The sequence below is a fragment of the Arachis ipaensis genome, chromosome B06, assembly GCF_000816755.2.
Source record: "Arachis ipaensis cultivar K30076 chromosome B06, Araip1.1, whole genome shotgun sequence".
In the NCBI taxonomy this organism is placed as follows: domain Eukaryota; kingdom Viridiplantae; phylum Streptophyta; class Magnoliopsida; order Fabales; family Fabaceae; genus Arachis; species Arachis ipaensis.
In genome coordinates, this window is record NC_029790.2 from 81,747,973 (window position 1) to 81,767,253 (window position 19,281).

Sequence of the window (19,281 nt, forward strand, 5' to 3'; positions counted from 1 at the left end):
TGTCTCTCTCTCTCTCTCTCTCTCTCTCTCTCGCCTTGTCTTTATCATCATCATCATAATCCATTCCATCATGTGTGTTACTGGTTATAGGAATGGGGAGTTACTTCAGCTTGTCACAGTGGCAGGAGCTTGAGTTGCAGGCTTTGATATTCAGGTACATGTTGGCCGGTGCTGCTGTTCCCCCTGAGCTCCTTCAACCAATCAAGAAAAGCCTCTTCCATTCTTCTCCCTATTTCCTTCACCACTCTCTCCAACACTATCAACCTGCAGCTCGTAAGTTCCTAATACTATTCATAACCTCTATTGCTAAAATTGCACCTTTTTTGGTCTTTCCTGTTATTATTGAACACCCCCTAAGGAGATTTATCATCCGTATTTTCATGCAGCATCATCAGTAGCTAACCAAAGTTTACATTTTTGACATGCTTGTGGATTTTGGTACAAATCAAGATAAAGGGTATATTGTGGACATGTTAAAGTTTGTATTTTTGTTGGTTGCATGTGCAGTGTTGCAATCAGGGTACTGGGGAAGAGCATCAATGGATCCGGAGCCAGGGCGGTGCCGGAGGACTGACGGGAAGAAGTGGCGGTGCTCGAGGGACGTGGTGGCCGGTCAGAAGTACTGCGAGCGCCACATGCATAGAGGTCGAAACCGTTCAAGAAAGCCTGTGGAACTACCCACACCAACCACTGGTGGTGGAACTACTTTAGGCGTTGTTTCATCATCTTCTTGTATCTCTTCACCGCCTCTTGCCACTGCCTCATTGAAATCCCCTTTTGATCTCATTCACCTTAATAATGAACGGTAATAATAATAACTATGATCTTCCACTATTTCTGTACTTATAACAATGAGTTATTATTATTGGGTTTGAATGATGGTACTAGACTACTAGCTAGTAGTGTACTGTGCCGTGTGCATTAATTGAATGTTTTACTTTGAAATAATGATAATTAGTAGTAAGTACTATTATGTTCTAATAAAAGGCAATCAGTGTGGTGTACTATCAGAATAAAGTGCAATCAGTGAGTGAGGTTTTGCTTTGGGAAATGGTTACTAAAACTATTGCTTCTATGTGTGTTTGATGTGTAGCAATATGGTGGGACATACTTTTTGCTTCAACAATTTCTGTTTTTACATATTTTCCTTGTCTGTCGGTCTTGTTTCTTAAGATACATGGAAAGGTTTAAGTTTGAAGTTTGGTTCTAGATTAAACAAGTAATCTAATATTAGAGATTGTTTCATTGTTTGTTTGGTTCCTTTGGTTGATTGACTGATGCCTAACTGGTGGGATAGGGGGGCCCGCAAAATTATGTCTCTTTAAGTCTTACGTTTGTGGAAAAAGGAAAAAAAGCCTTAGATTGTGCCTAAATAATCCCCAACCTTTTCTTTTTAGACGAAATATAGAAATAATGTTGTGCTGGTGTTCCCAGAGCCACAATCTTGCGTTGTATGATGTGTGCCCTAGTTGATAATTTTGTTTTGGTTGTGTTGTTGGATGGGCCACTGTGTAGGTCCTCTGGGAGTGGAGGGACCAAGGAAGAAGAAAACAAGAGGGTGTTTGAAAATCAAGATAACCATCATCATGTGGGTGGGGATGGTGGCAGATCAGGTGGGCACATGCTGAGGCATTTCTTTGATGACTGGCCACGCTCACTGCATCAGGACCCTGAAAACGCTGAAAACAATGGTGGTGGTGGTGGGAGTGGGAGGATAAACTCGGCCACATCACTCTCAATTTCAATGCCTGGAAATAATGCTGCTTCTTCAGATGTATCACTAAAGTTGTCCACTGGGTATGGGGAGGATCCGGGTCCAAGAAATGGGAATGGGAATGCAGAGGCAGAGCAACTGCAGTTGAGTTGGGCCGGAGGCTGGAGTTCGGGGAATCAAGTGGCTTCAATGGGAGGGCCACTTGCTGAGGCACTCAGATCATCCACTTCCACTTCATCTCCCACCAGTGTTCTGCATCACTTGCCTCGTGCTTCTGCCTCTCAGACCAGCTTCATTAGCACCTAGTTTTTAACTCAATTGGTGCTCCCATTTACTGTCTGGATCTTTTTTTTTCTGCTTGTTTATTGGGTGGGATTTTATTTTCCACTTTTGTGGCCATTGTTGGACACTGGACATGCTTGTAACACTTTTGAGTCAATCCTATGGAATGCATCTGTTGTTTCCAAGAATAGGGGCATGAAACCTAAGTGGAGGGAGTTCATAATGCGACGTTTCCTCTATTCAAGCCACTATTTACGTATATTGAAGTTAAATCTACGAGGTATTAAATACGAAGAAATTCACAACTTTGGAACAAAAAAACCGATCGCCTGTTAAAATATTTAGAACGTGTAACTTTGCAAATCTAATTAGTGTGAAAATCCATTGTTGCCACTTGGCCAGGCAAGTCCACAAGAAGAAAATGAACGAGGTGAGCGTATTAGTTATTGTTATCTTCAAAAAGATGACACAAGGAAATAAACAGTACTGCGACAGATAAGCAACTTTTCCTTGGTGAACGAATATGATTTACTTTTGTTTGCACAAGCATAAAAGTTTTTGCATTGAACCAATCAAATGTGAAACACTGCTTATTGCTACAACTCAACTAAATGTGACGGAGACATTTACAAAAGCAAAAGCCTCTCGCAAAATTTTTCAGGGTAAGATCCCTCGGTACCTTTGCAATTAGGAACGATTGATTGGTGAATGCTGCTCGGGTACAGTGAGGGTCGTGGACAGATGTTTTGCTGATTCACATTCCTCAAATGTGATACGATCCGTAGAGGTCAAACATAAAACCCTAAAAAGTAAAAACATAAAACTCTGCGTGCTATGCATAATTTTACCTAGCAAGGCACAAGTACAAGATTTTCACGTTACTATGCTGCCTCGCTTAAGATTAAATAGCGGTTCACAATGAACGATATTCCGACTTTTTTACTTCAGCTTCTTAGCTTTTCAGCGTTACCGACAGATATATTTGTTGGCTAGTTTGACTTGGAGTTGTTATCGCATACATGCCATGCAGCACTAGTCACATTTGTCCCAGAAAATAGTCATCAGGGTTCAACTTCTGCTTCAACTGGCTCTGGCTTTGACTCTGACTCTAGCACTTGCTTTGGCTCTGGCTCTAGCTCTGGTTCCATCACTAGCACTTCAACTGGTTTTAGCTTTGGCTCTGGTTCAGCTTCATCTGCGAGGGCATACACCACAGCTGTTCTAGAAGGTGCATACACGAGAAAAGATCGGGGTCGGTCGTCATACCATCCATCCTGTAAGGAATCAAGGAGTTGATGCCCACATGAATATTAAAATCCGTCAACAGAAACACACAATTAGGACAAAACGGAAAACTTAGCGCTCCACACCCAAGCATGAGCACATAAAAGGAAGTTTTAGACAAGTCACGTACAGAGGTGAAGTACTCGGCTGTGGGATTGAGTCTATTGAAGCCACCAAACAAGGGATCATCTGAATCCAAGACAATCTGAGAGCAAGAAAAAACACAATCCATTACACAACATGCTAAACTAATTCTGGAAACATAGTATTTGGCAGAATTTTGATGCCACTGACAACCAGTGCCTATAATATAGCCTTTCTTGAAATGGGAATGTGATATATCATGATACAAGTGCAGAGTTTTTTCTAGCTATCAGAACAGATGTCATATTGATGATACACACGAGACAGAGAAAAAAGGAGCAGAAGGCTTTACTACTTCGTTGGGGACTTCTAGCTCAGTTATTGAATATTCACTAAAATTCACTCATACAAACTTCAATTATTTAAATTTGAGAGAACAAAAATGATTCATTTTTGTAGTAGAATAATATTAACATGCACTTCACCTTCACACTAATACAAAACACTCATAATTGGTTCAATTGAGAGTATACTGTTAAGAAAGGAAATAGTTAATCACTAAACTGCTTTGCTGAATTCGTAAACTAACCAGACAATGATGAAAAGGAGTAAACGACGTTCCTCAGGTTTAAAAAACAGGTGGTAGCTTTGCATTGGTATACACGAGAATTTCATGTTCTAATGCTAGCAACATTGTCAATAGTTTCAAATTATAGGGGTCATATACAGCACCTTTCTCTCTTCCCTCTCTAAGAAAAGAAGAAAGCATAATGCACTTTTGTGGAGGGCCGCTGCCGCCACAGCCTTTCAAGGCAGCGGAGGCCCTCCCCTGTTCCTTCATGTTGTTATATCTCTCCTTTTGTGGTGTTTCTTGTTTTTCCTTTGTGGATAGTTAGTCTATTTTATAGATCTTGGAGAGTACATCAAGGGAAGATTTGATCAAAAAGTATGCTCAGATTTGCTCAAAAAGAAAGGGAAAAAATATTTTACTATGTTGTGGCACTTTCTGTGAAAGGGTGCCTTGGGACAATGGTCGAGTTGTCTCCGTATGACCTAATTAGCCATATATGTAATTAGCAGGTTAGGCTGCGTACATATACCCTTTTGGTGTGGCCCTTCCCTGAACCCTTATCGCGGGATGCTTGTGTGATACTTGTTTACCGGGCTGCCCTTTTTTTATTGTAGCACTTTCTGTGTAGATTTAGAAACTTAAAAAAGCCAAATTTGACTTTGTTTCCACTGTTTAAGATTCTTTGTAACTGAAATTGTATTATTCTCGGGCTTTAGTTCAACATAGAAAATGTCCAACTTTCTTCTTTAGATCTAAATCTATTGTCTTTGTTACTTGTAAATGATGTTTGACGTCTTTTATGAATAAAAACTTATTTCCTATCTATTAAAAAAAATGTTATCAACATTGTCTTGTCAGAGTAGCAGATCATACCTTGTATTTCCCTGGGTTTAAGCATCCAACTCTGTAATCTGAATAGCTGTTGTACCAATGAAAATTGAAGACAAATACAAGTTTGCCCCTTTCGAACACTATAACTTTGTCACCCTCATGTTTCCGAGAAATATATTGGTGCTCAGAAGTCATGAACTGCAAAGTTAAATATAGTTAACTTTCTATAACTGCTTCCCCTAAGGGGATCCAAATTAGATCAAATGCCATAGTACTCTATAAAGAACACAAAAAGAGAGCATAAACATTCCGATAGAACCTGCATCAGAAGAATTAAAAATAAAGAATGGCTCACACATTTGTTTTAAATATTGTTGCCATAGTCAAAACCAACTTCCCACAAGGTAACTCCATTGATGAGAAATAATACAATTAAATCCCAGTAAGTCAGGAAAAAATGAACACTTACACCAAACCTTTCTTCCAGATGCTGCATAGCTTGATCAAATTCTTGCATCCCCCTATATCTAAGATAGTCTGCATCCCCCTGATTAAACAAGGGTATAAAGATAATTTTGTTAATCTTATGAACTATTTTCTTTGAATCCCCCACAAGGATAGACAGTGAGAATGTGCACAAGTAATGTGCGTAATGTGGATACCAGGAACTTACCAAGTCAAATCTACGCCTACATTTATCATAACTGTAATTATTCCCGGGAATTACTGCACCAGTAGGAAGATGTTGATCACCCCTTGGAAAATCAATCCATTCTGAACAGAAACAACAAAGAGCAAAACCCCTTTTCTTGTCAACATTAAATGCAACTGCTGCTCAAATTATTTTTAAATCCTTACATTAATAATGACAAAAAGCAATTCCCATATGCTTACCAGGATGGCCAAATTCATTCCCCATAAAATTCAAATACCCTTCCCCACCAAGACCCATTGTGATAAGCCTAATCATCTTGTGTAGTGCTATACCACGATCTATGAGAGGAGTAGATGGTCTATCTAAGGCCATGAAGTCATACATATCCTGAAGCAACCAAACAAAATATTATGAAAAAAGTAGCTAAAACACAGCAATGTATAAAACAAGGGTCCTTAATGATTTGACAAGAGAATTGAAGGATGCCATATTAGATTCCTATAAGCTACAAGAATTGTCCCCAATATCAGGAGTGTAATGCAAATGCAGATGATAGATTTCCACATGATTTATATTCATCCACCAATTATTCGTTTATGTATAGCAGCTACAAATAAAAAGAACTCCCAATGCAGTATATGCACAGTCAACACTCAACTGGATGAAACTCCATTTTTTTATCTTTTCAAAGCAAGCAGTTCTTCAGAATAAACATTTTCAAGTAATTGAGAGAGACAGTATATGGAAGAGCTAAACACCTTGTCCATCAACCAAAATGCAATTGTCTTGTCCCCAACCAAAGCTTGGTCATGACTTTCAGCATATGCTACACATTTTTCTAGCCACCTTCTGTTTGTGAGAGAGTGAACTATATCACCCATTTCCCAGTCTTCATCTTTCTTCCTACATGAAAGTGAACATGGCCGAAATCAGACATAGTTTTTTTTTTTTTCCAACCTTGTAATAAACCATAAGATGACGATGGCCTATAGAGGTGGAATGATAAAAGAGACACAATTTGACATTGCCTAAAATAGTAAAAATGTTAAGACACGGGAAGTGTGCATTTTCCACATGCAAAGTCTCCGCTTACACTCTAAGGAGCTTAGTAACATTGTAAGTGAATGACTAGCATTAACTTCAAACATAATCACCCCAGTTATGTTCGATTACTCCTTACAAGTAGAAAGTATCAGCAATTAATTATTTGACTTAAGAATTCTCCAAAGTACTAACACATTCCATGCATTTGCTGATAACTTAACCTGTGTCATATTTGAGTTGCTTGTACTATGGAACTTCAGATTGATACTCTTTTCTTTTATAGACATTCCAATTGGGATTTAACCTAAAAGGTTATTTCATAATCCAAATACAATACTAAACAAAGGATTAAATAATCCTGGTCTTATTTTTCCAGCCGTTCTTATGTTATTTTTATCATTTTACAGCACCAAGCCATGTCTCTTTCAGTTTCACGCAAATTCATCATATACTTTATATGTAAGCATAAATATCCACAATCAACACTACTTAAGAAGGAAATTTAACATGTCGGGTTCCAGATTAAAATAAAGTTACTTGAGAATCTCAATCCACTTGTCTGCTATGGCCATGTGCAGGCGGTAGTCAAAGCCAACCCCACCATCTTGTGTAGGAAGGCAAAATGTTGGCATTCCACTGACCTGTAAATGAAAAGATAATTGTAATGTTAACCGCAGTTTTCATTGAGTCAAGTAGATGATTCAGCCACATTATTTTTTCCAGTTATTTTTTACTGCCATTGGGTTACTTACAGGTTTACCATTGACAAATAATCAAGTTTTGAGCAGTGGCAAATGCTAAACTCAAGTCACATTTCAAGCAGGGCATAACAGAAGTAACATAGTTTCTAAGCTGTTAACAAAATTTTAAACATACGAAAGGTTAGCATACATCTTCACCAATAGTAATAGCTTCAGGAAAGAGCCCATGAATGACATCATTAACCAGCATCAGGTAAACCACAGCATCAACATCAGTTGCAAAACCGAAGTACTCATTGTAATTTCCAGTAAAACCAACCTGCATCATGAAAACATGTTATTTTGTAACATATGCTGAAGAACATGGAATGCTTTTTCTTTAAATATCAACCTCCTATCTATTAGTTGTTTAATACAGTTCCCTTTGTATATCTTGTACTTATTTTCTTTCTTTTACTTGTTTCATATCATATATAACCAGAAGCCAGTACTATTCAATGATTGATTCCAGATCATTTCTTCTACTATTGAACTGAACTGAACAATGAGAGGTGACTATATATTCTACTTTCAGTTGGGCCCTGTCATTTTGATTCTCCCAACAAGGAAATTTAACACTATATTATTGAAATTCAAAGCATATGTAAATATTCCATTCAATAATGATGAAGTAAAAAAAATTATGATCACAATTATTTCCAAGCCAAGAAAGAAATTCAATAGCAAGACGAGGCTAAGACATTCTTCACAACATAGGCAGTGTAGCATAAGCAAACAAGCTAATGAAAACAATAAAGGTCTCCAGTTATCAGCATTGTGGAGAAAATAGTCAAAAGCCATTATATTTTTCATTCACATGGTGGTCTAATTATCCTTCATGATAATAGTCTATAAGTAAAAACAGAGACAAGTTAACCTAAAATGTTGAGACAAAGACAAATCACAAAAAAATCAAGTATCACATACCCCCAATCCATGATGAGTATACATCATTGATGTGACACCATCAAATCGAAACCCATCAAACTTATATTCTTCCAGCCACCATCTTGCATTTGAAAGCAGATACCTTAGAACCTATATTAAGAATTAACAATATGGCATTACTCTGCAAGGGTAAATCATAAGGAAAAATGCTGACAAAAATGTTAATGAATTCTGTGCAGACAGCACTTACCTCCCAGCTTCCATAGTTAAAAAGACGAGAATCCCACATCCAATGATAACCTCGTGACCCACCATGGAAGTAATGAGTATCAGTTCCATCAAACATGTTCAGCCCATCCAGTGTATTATTTGATGCATGACTGCATTCACAATATGTTGGTTGTATTAGCAGCAATTTTAAAAATATGGCACAACAAGATCATGAATGTAACAAAATCCATATAATGATAACTTGAAGAAAAGGATGAAAGACAAGATTCATAGATATTGATCGAAACAGAATATTAACATCATTTACCTATGTACAATATCCATCAGAACAAGCAGGCCTAATTCATGGGCTTTGTCTATGAGAGACTTGAGATCATCCGGAGTTCCAAACCGGCTGCTAGGTGCAAAGAAATTTGTAACATGGTACCTGATTCATGCATAACAGCTTTTTAACTATCAGGTCATCAATTTTTAGGAGGAACACAATAAGAGACAAAATAAATAAAATATAGCAAAAATGGATGTTATTCTTTGAATCACAAGCCAACAGCAATTTGGGATAGGGAGAAGGGGAAAAAGTTGGCAACATCAGATTGCACAAGAATTACCCAAAGCTAGCATAATAAGAATGCTCTTGAATAGCCATAATCTGGACAGCATTATAGCCAAGCCTTTTAATGCGAGGTAGCACTTCATCTCTAAAGTTGACATACGTATTGATTTTTGGTTCCTGCACCTCAAAGTCGATAAGTTAGTTGTAAAGAACAATTGAAACTCTACCGATGCACTTAAATTTTGATAGATTTAGTCTTTTTTTTTTGGTGACTAGATAGATTTAGTCTGACATTATGCAAAACATTCAGGTATGCAAATAAGATTGACAGCAATTATCTGAAAAAAGACCAATGCAATAAAAAATCATCTAATGAGTTTTCATTTTGAAAAAAACCAAAAAGGGTAAAGCCCACTGCTTGTTATAATATGCTTTCTCTTAGCAGCTACCAAAGAATTGGCTTACTAAAATTGTTTTTGTTAATTTGCTAACGATAAGATTATTTAACTTCACGTAAAAAATACATGAAAGAATTGTGGAGCAAGTATCAATTTGAAGTTTGACATATTTTAGATACTCTTCTTTGATAGTCTTGCAACATGGATCCTCAAAATGTCATGAGATCAGTCCAGTACTCCAGTCACAGTTGCCTCAGTTTAATAAAACTTGGTTGTGGATGGTGTCTAAAAATTAGACTTCCTTTACTCATTCCTTAAGAAAAGTGTAAAAATGCTCACCGAACTACTCATTCCAACATGTGATTCATATATTCTAAGTGATTTTGGTCTCTTTGGCTGTGGATATTTGAAGACATATTTTTCCTGCATAGAAAAGAAAACCAAAACAAATTTAAAACAGGAATGCATGACTGAGAAATCAAACATTATTAGTTCAACAAACTTTTTTCAAAGTAGGTTACCATATACATAAGTCAATGATTACTAACACCTGTATGGATAGCTAAGCATACTGTTATCACTAAATGATTATTTTCGTTTCATTTACTTAAGAGTCTATTACCATAGACTAATTTTCATGACACATTTGACAAACATGGTTAAACTGAACATTGCAGTCTTGTCTACCATTCTTTTTTTAAGGCACAAGAATATGGCATTATACTTTAAGCAAAGTACATCTCATGCGTTCGGAGAAGGGGGCTTGTGAAATCTTTGGCATATAATGTTAGGTATCTAAGGAAAGTGGGAAACTACGCCTTAAAAGCTAGCTGTTAAGGGGGAAGAACCACTCTCCTTATATACAACATCAAGCATCCCATACTACTAGATGTGGGACTTCGAGCACCCATAATACCCAAGTCCCTAACAATACACCGGCCCTGAGAGCCGACGTCCACGGCGGCTTCACTCTATCGACACTGACCCAACGGTATCCACTTTGCTACGGTCTATCAGTATTCGGTATTCACCTTAATCCAGCCTATAGGTAGCCCTTTCTATGGCGCCGACAACCACGCTCTGATACCAGTTGTTAAAACTGGTACCAACAGAATGCTCTCACAGCACTCGGTAAAACAAAAAAAAACAAACTGAACAGGTTACCCTTTAGGCAAAATACTCTCAGCTGGGATTTATTGAATGGAAATGCAGAATTACAATAGAATAGAAAATGATAGCAGAGGAATTTCGAGAGTCCTCTTCTCTCCTAACCTAGGCCTTTCCAAATCTTTTCCTCCCTCAATACCTATTCGGTTCCTTCTTTTATTGCCTCACCCTCTCTCTAATCGAAATCTTCACAATCATGCAGTTCCCTGATTCTCCTCTGATTGATTCAATCAGTTATTGCCTCCTAAAATCATGCAGTCCCTGATTCTCCTCTAACTGATTCAATCAGTTATTGCTTCCTAAAATAAATCAGTTATTTAAATCAGTTATTCCTCCCTTTCCTTTATTATTTCGTCTAGAATAATGATAAGGTAAAGGGATTATTATCTTCCCTTTTTTAGCTGCCTGCACTGCTGACTCAGCATTCTCCTCAGGGTATGTAACATATAATAATAAGAAAACATCAAGACAGAGTGGCAGATCAGCAGTGGCATACAATACTACAAACTTGTCTACCTCTTTGCATATCATATTATAATACATTATATTATAAAAGTAATAAAATTTTCCTTGAAGAACGATCATATATCACCCAAGCGAGGGAAAAAATACAATTCCATTCTGTAACAAATGCTAGAATGGAAGGGGGGAGAGAAACTACATTTTTCATTTCGGTTGGCATAAATGAAAGAGACATTGAAACCTACCTCTTCTGGTGGATCATAGTATATACCATTATATGGAATTTCACCAGGAGCCTGTACAGAGAACTTTATCCAAGCAGGGATTGAATCTTTGATTCCAGACGGAGTTTCCATGCGGATCTACAAATGTGTTTTAGAGATAGTTAGTTCACAGAATAAACCCACAACCATAGTTCAAGCCATCTATCAATGTTTTTCATATATGGTACCCCACTTTTTATACAAGTTTTATAAGACAGATAAAGTTGGGTATTACATTAGTCAAGGATAAGATATCCTCAAAAGAAATAATTAATATTAAAATCAAAGGAATGGAGAAAGATGCCGAAGTTAGCCAAGTCACCAATCTTCATTATAACCAGTCATTTGATTAAATGCAGTTAGTGAAATGCCTACTTATATGCTGACAAGGAGTTGGATGCCATACTTTCTCTAAAGTCACTAAGATGATGCTAGCAAGAATAAATAGTAAAGCTTCTTCGGAACAAGACAAAGAAAGATCGTTTCCACAGAGCTTATTATGCTACACTGTATACTGCACTGGAAAGGTAAAAAAAGTTTTCAACGAAGAAGGTTCTTGAAGCATCATCAATGAACTTGTAAAATTGGTCTAATCTCAGGTAGATAGGGGATTTCCTAAAGATAGCATCCCTAATTTATGGATAAGAAATGCAGAAATACCTCAAATTTATTTATTTATCTTATTTTTTATTTTGTTTATTTATTTATTTTAAGAAAAGAAACTAAATATCACTACAGAAGAGATAAGAATCTCTGTACATCAGTAAGATCAATACGTTAATCTCCTGCAGTTATTAATTATTTAATTATTTATTTTTGTCACGCAATTTCGAGTATACATAAATGCATAGGCCAGATTGTCAACATTGAAACAAACTCAACAACACATCACGATGTCTGAGCAGTTAAGTATTGCAGACACTAGCACCACCGCATGAATCACTAAAATTTCTTTTGTAAGCTTTTCAATAATAGGGGATAAAATTTCATACATCCTTCAATAGTTGCTTCATTGCTTTTGTTATAACAGAATTCTCATTCTTACATGCAAGGGTTTTGTCTAATCACTTGCAGTAATTTGCAAGAAAAAAGATATATAAAGTATAAACATACAAGTAAAGATTATGTTTAACTATATTTCACATATTGTAATATTAATTGTTGCTAATTGGGATTCAAGATTCATTGCCTACACAATTACTCAATTTGCCAACATTAAAAGAATAACAATTGTGGGCCTAGGCCTGTTTGAAAGTAATAAAGCCATTTGTTGATAGTGAATAAAGTAAAGATCACAATCAATTAACTAACCATACAATGTTAAGGAGAAAAACTACCTTGACTCGAGAACCATGAGGAATTGGCAGTGAACCATCCACATTGTTTGGCAAGAAGATCTCCCACACACCAAATTCATTCTGTTCATTCTGTAACACAAGATCAATCCAGAAGATGATTACATGCTCCCATTTAGAAAGGAAGAAATTAAAGAAAATACCAAACAACTCATACAAGGAATGAATAGGAAAAAGGTACATCAGGTAGCGAGGAGGCATATACACTAGATTCTACATCAAACGTCAGGAAAATATTTGGAAGATAAAAATCCTCAAGTTGGTAAATCTGTGCTACACTAGTTAGTTAGTCATTACTTTATTCATGACAGAAGCATCCTAAATTGCGTGTATAAACTTCAAAGGATGATTACAGATAACATACCCGAGTCATTACATCTGCATTTGGATTCCAGTTGTTGAAATCTCCAATTAATGCTGCTGACTGAAAAGCATCCAATAATATCCATAATTATTTGCAGTGGAAATAAAATACCAACTATATATAGGATTGATACGATTTTCTTGATAGTTTAAAGTCAGCAAAATCCAAAACTAGATTATCTACAAATATTATTTGAAGATATATAATGTATAGAGTAGGAAATAGGAAGGACATGAGGAAAAAGACATCACTGCTTCAAAAATTGTGTTAATGCTTCCTAAGGTAGATCTTGAAATTGATCTATAGAATGCTTTTAACATTTCTTTTCTACCAAATGAATGCAATCATAGGTTCAGTAAATTTGAGATTACTATCATAATTATATTGACAATAAGTCAGCAACCATAAGTATAGTCAACTCTATAACTCTAGTATAAGTATTGCCTATTGTGCAAGCATGGTATAAATGGCAAAGGAATAAAGAGAATAGTTCAACGAAGCAACTCACAAGCTCCAACACATCCTAATTAACTCAAATATTATATGGAAATGTTGAAAGCCGTTGCAATTAACTTATTGGGTGCACTGAAAACCCACAACAGTATTTCGACTAAAATGTATAGTAAAGCAGAAAGTTGTTTTATGATATGAAACTCTAGTGGCTCTGGACTCCCTTCAAAGCTTATGCTTAAAAAGGATACAATTACAAAAGATTTTGATTCATAGAAGAACTAATCTTGATTCAAAAAATTAAGATAAAGAAAATACCGTTGCTCCAGGTGCCCACTCTCTGTAAGTAATGCCTGTAGCACTGCAAACAAAGTTTATAGTTATTAAGTTTTGGCTAATATTTACTGCTAAATTATCTTGTATTACCTCTAAACTCTAAAGTACATTGTGGACTCAGACACTCAGTCATCTAATTAAGAACCATCTCTGATATATATATATATATATAATCTGCATTGTAACCTGTGTCATTGTGTGTCCATGTTAAGTTAAATTTAGTTCTTGGAACTCTATATGTTCCTCATTTTGACCATTCTTGCCCCTATTCCTCTATAAGAAGTTCAGAACAAGGTGATCTGTGCATTATTGGGATCTTCTTCTTGAATAAAAGGCATGTGTTAGATATAATCAAATGCTAGAAGCATGACCATGAAACAAGGATTTCATTGTTAAAAAATTTGAAAATTTGGAGTTTGGTAGTTCAAGTCTTGGGAATTTCTCGTATCATTAGTTAGAGCAAAAATTCAATACTTTATTCCCTATAAAGGTTTTACTTTTGTTGCCCCTTGCAAGATTTCTTGTTTGAGTAACACATTCAGTCAATCACCATAAACAATGGAATGCAAGGCACAAAATGACATGATGTATTTAATAGAACATATGTTTGGTAATTGTTTTTAAAAAGAATGGAATGGCAACATAAGAACTACTGGAACCCTCTTTGCATTCACTTTTCACTCCCTCCAAATTGAAGAGTGAAGAAGGGATTTTACTTTTTAAACGATCAGAGGTCTTTCCCTTCATTACATAATCAAATCAAACAACAAAGTTTTCACATGCATTCTTGTATTCCATTGTTAGCTTTTGTTTATTATTCTATTATTGGTGATTGCTTTTCAATTATCTTTGAAGCTAAATTCCCAAACATACCCTTAATGTGCCATCAGTAATTCATGGGGGGAAGTTGTTTGATGTGAGCAGCATTGACCTCTAAAAGTAAGTGCAATGTAATACCTGCGGGTGAAGCCAAATTTTTCATAACCACGAGAAAATGCATCCAGACCACCTTCATACTTGTTAATTTCTTCATGCAATCTCTTATATTGTCCATAACTGTGATTTGAGACATAAGTATTTCAAAAAAAAAAAAATAATTAATGTTCCCATTTAGTTACAGTACCTAGTATTCAGAGGTACAAAAATTAAAACATGCACAGTTTAGGAACAACAAAAAACAGCATATCAAACCATATGTTAATCATCTTCCCGAGTGTAAGCAGAAATGAAAGATAAAGTATTTGAATAATTTAGTAATGGCAGTAAGAAAAATATCTATAATACCAAATGCAAAAGAACTTTACATCTACCAATATCCAAGCCTAGATAAATTACTTTGAGCCACGTCGGCCCATAATAGGGATACACCTATCCTAGTTCTAATTTCTTCATTACAATACCAATCTAGTTTAATAAAATATAGGGTCAAACCAGATCAGTTGACGTAACAAAATATTTTCAAAGGAAATTCCAACACAAAGGAGATAATCGTTTTTGTTAAAGGGTAAACACTAGAGGCCAAAGCCCAAAAAATGCTGCCTATTTATCCATCATATTCTTTTGAATCACAAGTTCGTACAGTCAATAATTACTTCAAACTATTTCTCTTTCAATTTCGATGTGCATCAATTGCAATAGCTCATACAACAATAACAATAAAGACTTATCCCACTTGGAAACTGGTAGAATCAGCTAGACATATCAATAAACTAATAAATTTTAAGAAACACATGTAAAAGAAAAAAAAAAAAACTGTGTAATGCAAAAACAGTCAGTGCTTCATGATCTGGAACCAATTTCCAAGCATGAAACCCTAGTAAGATCTCTTCGACATGTCACACATTGAATTGCAACAGGAGATACTAGCCAATGAATTTAAAAGATTCGGGGACTTCATAGCGTTGTACATCTCACCCTCCAACCTAGCCACCCTCATACATTGTAATTTTTTTTTTTTCCACATAACAACATGAAACATGAAAATGAAATTATCAATAAAAGGTCAATATAGCCTCATTATTAAAACATTACACATCTTCAATCCCTACTCCATTTAAAACATCAGGTACTTGTTTGACCTATAAGAATATTGGTCAAGAAGTTAGCTTACCGGAAGTCAAGATGAGCACGGTGAGCTTGCAAAGATGGATCAATCTCATATATTTTATGACCAGTGCCAGGTGGGGCAATGATCTTTGGTCTAGCTTCCTCACTTTCGACCTTCACTTTCTTGTTTATAGATACTGATGTATTCTCAGCTTGAGTATTGGTGTCAACATCCACATGTGATGACAAAACATGACCTTGCCCATCCTTGTCATCTTTGTCAGTGCTAACTGCTTCATAATCAATTTTCTCACCTTTCATGGTTAACTCTTGTATTTTCTGAAAATGCACAACAATGTAAAGAAAAGTATCATTTCCAAGAAAGCCAATTTATAGATAAATAATAACGAACAACCAGAAATTGTCAATCCATAACAAAAAAGCAGCATTCGTACTAGGCATGCTGCATATTGAAATACAATACAAAGAATATGCCTACATTCAAAGGCTAAGAATATTACAAATGACTTCCGTAAAACAGTAATAACATCTCCAAAGGGCTCCAGAGCAAATTTTCTTTCAAATGATTAACAATGATGTGCATACAAATAATTACCACCCAATTATTCAAGAATAAAGACAAATTTCAATGTTGCTCCACCTTAAACTCAGTTCATCTATTCCATTAATCCAAAAAATCATCATGCCTATTCTGTTATTAGTTCCATTAACATCCTCAAAAACATGAAAAGCATACAAGAATCTGGATCATAAAAATACTTTCTACCTTCACTTCTGTTTTGTATATGTTCACAGTTTAGTAAGTAGATAGTTAACTTTGATAACAGTATATTATTCAGAAACTCCATTACATTTTTACTAGACACAGCAAGAAAAGTGAATAGCAGTTATATTCCTCTTTTTTCCATATATAACAATGAAGTTTATCCATTCTCTTCCACCTCCAGATTTTTCTCATAGTTAAAATCAACAAATGACGAGTACAGTGAAACTCAACCAAATGTAACATTTTTGGCATAAAAAAGAAGCACACATTTCATAGATACTCCAAATACACGACAACAAAAAGCACCTGCGGATCCTCTGAAGTTATATCAGGAGCTTCAACTTCATCAGTCGTGGTTGAAGAGTTATCGTGACCTTGAGGAATAAGTACTTTATCAGATTCAGCAACCGTGGAAGATGACAAGTCAGAATCATGGGAACATTTTACAGCGAGACTTTTCCCTGAAAAAGCGAATGTACATCAATGAGGTGTGTTCATGCCTGTCAAGTATTCCTGGTTCTGCATGCCAGCTAGAAACTTTACATTCATCCCATGAAAAAGATATTATCACAAGGTTGTGTTTTCTCAGGTCAATGTTAATATGTTGATGTATAAGTAAACTCATAAATCATTGAATATTGATAGCCATTTTTACAAATCAACTGATGCTAGTTTCACATTGTTATAATGATTCGTTCAATCATTACCACTCTAATTACATACTATTGCCCTATACCAAATGTTCCAAACCGAAAATCAGGAATAGGAATTGGGTCAAGCATCAGGAGATTATCTAATTCGGTTAATGAGACAAAGGAAGAATTTGATGGCCTTTCTTGGGCCCATCTGGTAGAGGCAAGCGGAAAATACCCCAAGATCAGTCAAGGGACCTCCGTGGGAACTATTCTCTCTTATCTGGATCGGGGTCTAAAAGGTGATTTGATCCTTTCAAAAGTACCCCATACAGCATCTTGGAGAGTGATACCACTGTCCTTGTGGACACTCTGCTACCATGTCAAACAGCTCATCTGCCTCCTAGGGAACCAACCCAGATACACCAATTGCGGAATCATTCCCCGATAGCCCAAAAGTGTAAAAGAACAAAAGCTCTTCAGCCCGTATGACATGAACTTGTCCCTTCTACAAAAGCACTAGCAACACACTTTATGTCCTCACTAAAGTTACCAACCAAGAATATCTTAATATTGTTTGTCTCCCTAAATACATACTGCGCACAGTTAAGATTCAATTCATATTCTCAACAAACAATGAAGAGTAAGGTAGCATTACAGCAGGATTTGGTTACAACTTTTACACATTTTTCTAAAACAAAAATATGCAGAATAAATTATTGGCAATACAGGTTTACAAGCCGAACTTGTTGCAAAAGAAATATAGAAAATCCAATTACTTTCCCCAACATTGCAGCTGCAACTGAAAGAAACAAAAGATATCTACAGTGAACCTAAAAGAACGCTATGATTATTAACAACTGATTATTTTATATTCCATCATTCTTGTTCAAAAACTGCTGGATTTCACAGATATGTTAATTTAACGCGGAAATACATACAAAAATTATCCAACCAGTCACACAAACACAATTATTCGATCCAGACTCCAGAGTCCACAACATTTAGTATTCTATTTCGTAACAGATGCATCTTGCATGCAACCGCACAAAACAGAGCAACGCAAAAGTCGGTCTCCACTCAGCCAAAGCAAACGATGTCATCTAATGATCTAAATTTGGTGCTTCACTCATTTACCGTTTCCTATTCATCAACCGAACAGTTTTTCATTGATTCACAGCGTAACTACCGGGGAAAAAAAGAAGAAGAAGAAAGAACTCACTAATCAAAGTTCAAAAATAGCAAGCACTCCTCACACAACTGACAACTCCACAAACAAACAAAAAAACGGAACCATCATAAGAATGAGAGAAAGCTTATTTACGAGAGAAGGAGTTCCTGTTCAGGAGAAATGAGAACGAAGCGCTCCTTCGATCGTGGAAGCTCAGCTGCGACGATTTCTGCAACGAAGGAACCGAGGGGAACCGAATCCCCGAGACGGTGTAAACCATTTTCCTCGATCACTAGGGTTCAGATTAGGATTCAGAAAACAGAGTGTGCGTGTTATTGAGTGGAAGAAGAAACGGAAAGAGATCCAGAATCGAGAGCTGTGAATTTTTATACTACTTTATAAGGCGAGAGAAGCGTGACACTGACCACTGACTGGGTTTGGGTTCGTGTGTGTGTGTGTGTGTGAGATTTCCTCTTTTGAAGCACTAAATGGAGTTTATTAAGTTTAATTAATAATTGGGAGATGGATTTGTACGGTGAAGAAGTGGCACTATCTAGAAGGCAGGTAGCGATGAAACTCAAACGAAGTGATGGACTGTTACATGTGTTGCGTTTGCGAGTGCAGTCAAGTGTTGCATGATGATTGGGATTATGGGGCCCACTGGGCTTATTGTTGCTTGCAATTTCTGATCGTCCATTCTCTCCTTAAACAAGTAAACATGGACCAGCTTCGGATATGAATTGATAAGCCATGAACGTCGCATATAATTTCTCTTTTATTTTATTCTTTTATTTTATTCTTTTATTTTAGACTCTGTTTTGTTGTGTAAAAGGAAAAAGCACACGGGAAAGGTTCCTTTTGAGGTGAGTTAGTGAGTATATGCCCCTACTTCCCCTTTTGGAAAGAAATGCTGAAGTGGAATGGAATTAGTTATAATATTTAATATTTAAATTAGAAGCAAAGATTCTAACCT

At 36.1% G+C, this 19,281-nt stretch overlaps 2 protein-coding genes and 1 long non-coding RNA gene across 5 annotated transcripts in view; 2 read left to right on the forward strand and 1 right to left on the reverse strand.

Annotated features, from left to right (window-relative positions):
* The window catches only part of LOC107648821 (growth-regulating factor 3), a 3,698-nt gene extending 1,516 nt beyond the window's left edge, over nt 1-2,182 (forward strand). The window contains exons 2-4 of the mRNA XM_016352635.2: nt 91-273; nt 508-805; nt 1,516-2,182. Of these exons, the coding sequence (XP_016208121.1) occupies nt 91-273; nt 508-805; nt 1,516-2,020 (986 nt within the window). The 3' untranslated portion in view covers nt 2,021-2,182. The remainder of the gene's footprint in view (nt 1-90; nt 274-507; nt 806-1,515) is intronic.
* LOC110263369 overlaps nt 1-4,802 on the forward strand; it is a 28,318-nt gene extending 23,516 nt beyond the window's left edge. Inside the window, exon 3 of the long non-coding RNA XR_002348899.1 lies at nt 4,426-4,802. This is a non-coding gene — a long non-coding RNA (uncharacterized LOC110263369). The remainder of the gene's footprint in view (nt 1-4,425) is intronic.
* On the reverse strand, nt 2,493-18,878 carry LOC107648820 (1,4-alpha-glucan-branching enzyme 1, chloroplastic/amyloplastic). 3 transcript variants are annotated; one of them, XM_021104546.1, is made up of 23 exons: nt 18,462-18,872; nt 17,376-17,733; nt 16,812-16,966; nt 15,783-16,057; nt 14,630-14,728; nt 13,655-13,697; nt 12,887-12,946; nt 12,505-12,585; nt 11,150-11,266; nt 9,615-9,698; nt 8,933-9,054; nt 8,632-8,751; nt 8,344-8,473; nt 8,133-8,243; nt 7,357-7,485; nt 7,003-7,106; nt 6,180-6,324; nt 5,661-5,808; nt 5,440-5,540; nt 5,236-5,313; nt 4,809-4,964; nt 3,411-3,485; nt 2,493-3,270 (listed from the first exon to the last, which is right to left on the reverse strand). In XM_021104546.1, the coding sequence occupies exons 4-23, from the start codon at nt 16,037-16,039 to the stop codon at nt 3,058-3,060; spliced, it is 2,373 nt and encodes a 790-aa protein (XP_020960205.1). In that variant the 5' UTR covers nt 16,040-16,057; nt 16,812-16,966; nt 17,376-17,733; nt 18,462-18,872; the 3' UTR covers nt 2,493-3,057. The 3 variants fall into 3 exon arrangements, with proteins under 3 accessions (XP_020960205.1, XP_016208120.1, XP_020960204.1); XM_016352634.2 differs by lacking the exon at nt 17,376-17,733 and having other exon boundaries at nt 18,462-18,874; XM_021104545.1 differs by lacking the exons at nt 4,809-4,964; nt 17,376-17,733 and having other exon boundaries at nt 18,462-18,878.